Here is a 3,128-nt window from a genome sequence, read left to right on the forward strand (position 1 = left end):
TGTGTGTGTGTGTATCTGTACCTCTCTGCACAGAAGTCATCCCGGTCTCCTCACAGCCATGATAACGGCTCCTGAACTCTCCCACAGTTCTCTGGCCTTAAACACTCGATCATCTGCAGATCACGGGACGAAATTCACATTTCACATTCAAGACTGTAGCAAGAGAGTGTTTCAGCAGGACATCAGGGACAAATCAATGCGTTTTGTAATCAGAGAGTCATGAGACGGTTACATCAGCAGCCGTGGAGGGAGAAATCTGTCAGACTTTGCGAAATAATCCTGTTTTTAAACAAGATCTTTGCCTCGTTTGCCAATAAAACATCCAAATAAGATACATTAACCCGAAATGCAAAACTGAACATAAAACAATAGCTTGCTTTCAGAGAATCTAAATATAGTGAGATTTATGCCAAAAAAGGAATAAAACAAATTCACTATTTTTTCAGCGCTGAACTTTCACTATATTTTTCTTATTTTCTTAATGATCCTCAAAAAGTATTTTCACACTCGTCACACCTAAAAATGTCTGAATGTCATTCATTAGATTTAAAAAATCAAATCAAGTGTCATTTATTGTGAATAAAGATGGACAAACACACTTTACAATCAGAACATTTGACAGACAGGTGTTTGTAGGTTTGAAATGCTGAATCAGTAGATGTTAAAGATGAAGACAGTCAGTATTGTGTGTGTTTGTGGTTAGTTAGTGAATGAAGTTGATAGTTCATGTGATTCTGTGTGAACTGCATACATCCACTAAAAACCCGTTTTTGGCATCACTCACCTCCGTCCAGTGTTCTGAGGTCGGTCTCACCCAGATGAGAGAGCTCTGCGCACAGAGGCTGTGTGAGAAACAGCTCAGTGAAAGATCGTAACGCCTCGATGACGGTCAGACCGAGAGAGCTGACGGCGCAGGTCACCAGCTCCATCGCAGCAGAGCTGAAGGAGCTTCTGAGGGTCTCCAGACGTGTGTGTGTGTGTGTGTGTGTGTGTGATATGATGATCAGTGTTCAGCAGCTCACGAGGTCTTTATGGAGCTCAGCGGCTGTGAATGTTGATCTGGATCCAGTCATTGTGTAAGCTGGGAGGAGATTGACCTCTGTTCCCACAAACATTCCTTCTTTCTGCACTGATTTCTCACACCGATTACAGCTAATCATGCTGCTAATGAACCAGAACAGCCGCTCAGGGTTTCTGAGGAATTTTATTAAAATGTCATGCCTGCTTCATTGACTATTGTCATGAAGAAAACCATACCTTAGTTACTAAAATTTAAAATAGAAACCAAAAAGATATTTAAGACCCATTTTTCCTAAATATCTCAAACTTAATTTGGAGTAACTTGATTAAAAACTCAACAGAATAGCAAATTGTGTGTTTTGGGTGGCTGCTAAGGCATTCTGGGTGGTTGCTATGGTCTTCTGTGAAGTTGCTGGGTGGTTGCTAGGGCATTAAGGGTGGTTGCTACGTTGTTCTGGGTAGTTGCTTAGGCAGTCTGGGTCGTTGCTACGTTGTTCTGGGTGGTTGCTAAGGTGTTGTAGGTGGTTGCTAAGGCCGTTTGGATGGTTGCTAAGGCCTTCTGGGTTGCTGCTGAGGAATTGGGTAGCTGCTATGGTGTTCCACAAAATTGCTGGGTGGTTGCTAGGGCATTAGGGGTGGTTACTAAGATGTTCTGGGTAGTTGCTCAGGCAGTCTGGGTGGTGGGTGGTTGCTATGGTGTTCTGAGTGGTTGCTAGGGTGTTATGGGTGGTTGCTAGAGCATTCTGGATGGTCGCCAGGGCATTCTGGATGGTTGCTAAGGTGGTGTGGGTGGTTGTTAAGACATTCTAGGTGGTTGCTAAGGCATTGTGTGTAGTTGTCAAGGCATTCTGGTAGTTGCTAAGGCATTCTGGGTGGTTCCTAAGGTGTTGTGGGTGGTTGCTATGGCAGTTTGGACAGTTGCTAACTAAGGCCTTCTGGGTGGTTGCTAAGGTGTATTGGGTAGTTGCTTAGGCATTCTGGGTAGTTGCTATGGTGTTCTTCAAAGTTACTGGGTGGTTACTAGGGCATTAGTGGTGGTAGCTAAGGTGTTCTGGATAGTTGCTTAGGCACTTTGGGAGGTTGCTAGAGAGTTCTCAGTGGTTGCTAAGGTGTTCTGGGCAGTTGCTAAGGCAGTTTGGATGGTTGCTAAGGTGTTCTAGCCGGTTGCTAAAATGTTCTAGAAAGTTGCTAAGGTGTTTTGGTTAGATGTTTCATCACATCACATCACATCACATCACTATCAGCATTAGTACTAATGAAGACTGACTTGACAAACACTAATTATGTAACATAAAAAACAACAGAAAAGTTCAGTAAACATGAATATAATTTAATATCAATATCCATGAGATTTAAGTGAGCAGTAGCAAAGATGAATGTGAAACACACATCATGTTGGCGTTTAGGCTCCATCCTCTTCCTCCTGCACGTGAAACACACACACACACACACACAGTTCAGAGCACATATCAAAAATGTTACAGTTTAAAAAAAAAAAATGCTTACAGTTTTTGAAACTATGCCTCAATTTCTCAAAACTCTACTCACAAAACCACAAAACACACACACAGTATTGAAAACGTCACACAGTTGTCACAGCGCTCGCACATACATGCATATGCACATATACACTGTATATACAGTATGCATGTACAACTGATGAATTTTCAGAGCAACTGAACTGACTTGAGCTCTATAATGACACTGTTGACTTGTTAGAGCTGCTTTGAAATTTGATACTGTTGTGAAGCTGCTGTGAAACAATGTAGCTGGTCTAAAGATTCGGTGCATGAGTGAATGGTTTCTCTGAGCGCGCCTCAAGTACCACTTTTAGTGTCTATGCAATTAAAAAAAAACTGTAATAGTCTTTTATTGGCCTGAATACACAAAAAACAAGCCCCGCAAATAGATCAAATAGCATTATACAGACACTTCGTTTTTAATGATGATTGGTAGATTGCATTTAATAGATCACACTTTTGGATTGGCACTTTTCCTTGCTTTGACCAGCAGGTGTCGCTCGTGCGCAGCGTTCTAAACGTTTTAAATCAGTTTGTGAAGCAGAGTTTCTAAAAGCTCAGTTTCTCCCATCACCATTAATATTTTTT

At 41.7% G+C, this 3,128-nt stretch overlaps 1 protein-coding gene across 2 annotated transcripts in view; it reads right to left on the minus strand.

Annotated features, from left to right (window-relative positions):
- Window positions 1-3,128, minus strand: part of LOC107688037 (redox-regulatory protein FAM213A) — a 7,309-nt gene that overhangs the window by 2,227 nt on the left and 1,954 nt on the right. Inside the window, exons 1-2 of one of the 2 annotated variants that reach the window (XM_074187003.1) lie at window positions 785-1,149; window positions 22-113 (exon numbers count right to left, since the gene is read on the minus strand). In XM_074187003.1, the coding sequence (XP_074043104.1) occupies window positions 22-113; window positions 785-929 (237 nt within the window). In that variant the 5' untranslated portion in view covers window positions 930-1,149. Of the gene's footprint in view, window positions 1-21; window positions 114-784; window positions 1,150-3,128 lie in introns of those variants that run through there. The other variant, XM_074187002.1, reaches the window with a different exon arrangement.

This window comes from Sinocyclocheilus anshuiensis, unplaced genomic scaffold (genome assembly GCF_001515605.1).
Source record: "Sinocyclocheilus anshuiensis isolate Anshui unplaced genomic scaffold, SAMN03320099.WGS_v1.1 scaffold241, whole genome shotgun sequence".
Lineage (NCBI taxonomy): Eukaryota > Metazoa > Chordata > Actinopteri > Cypriniformes > Cyprinidae > Sinocyclocheilus > Sinocyclocheilus anshuiensis.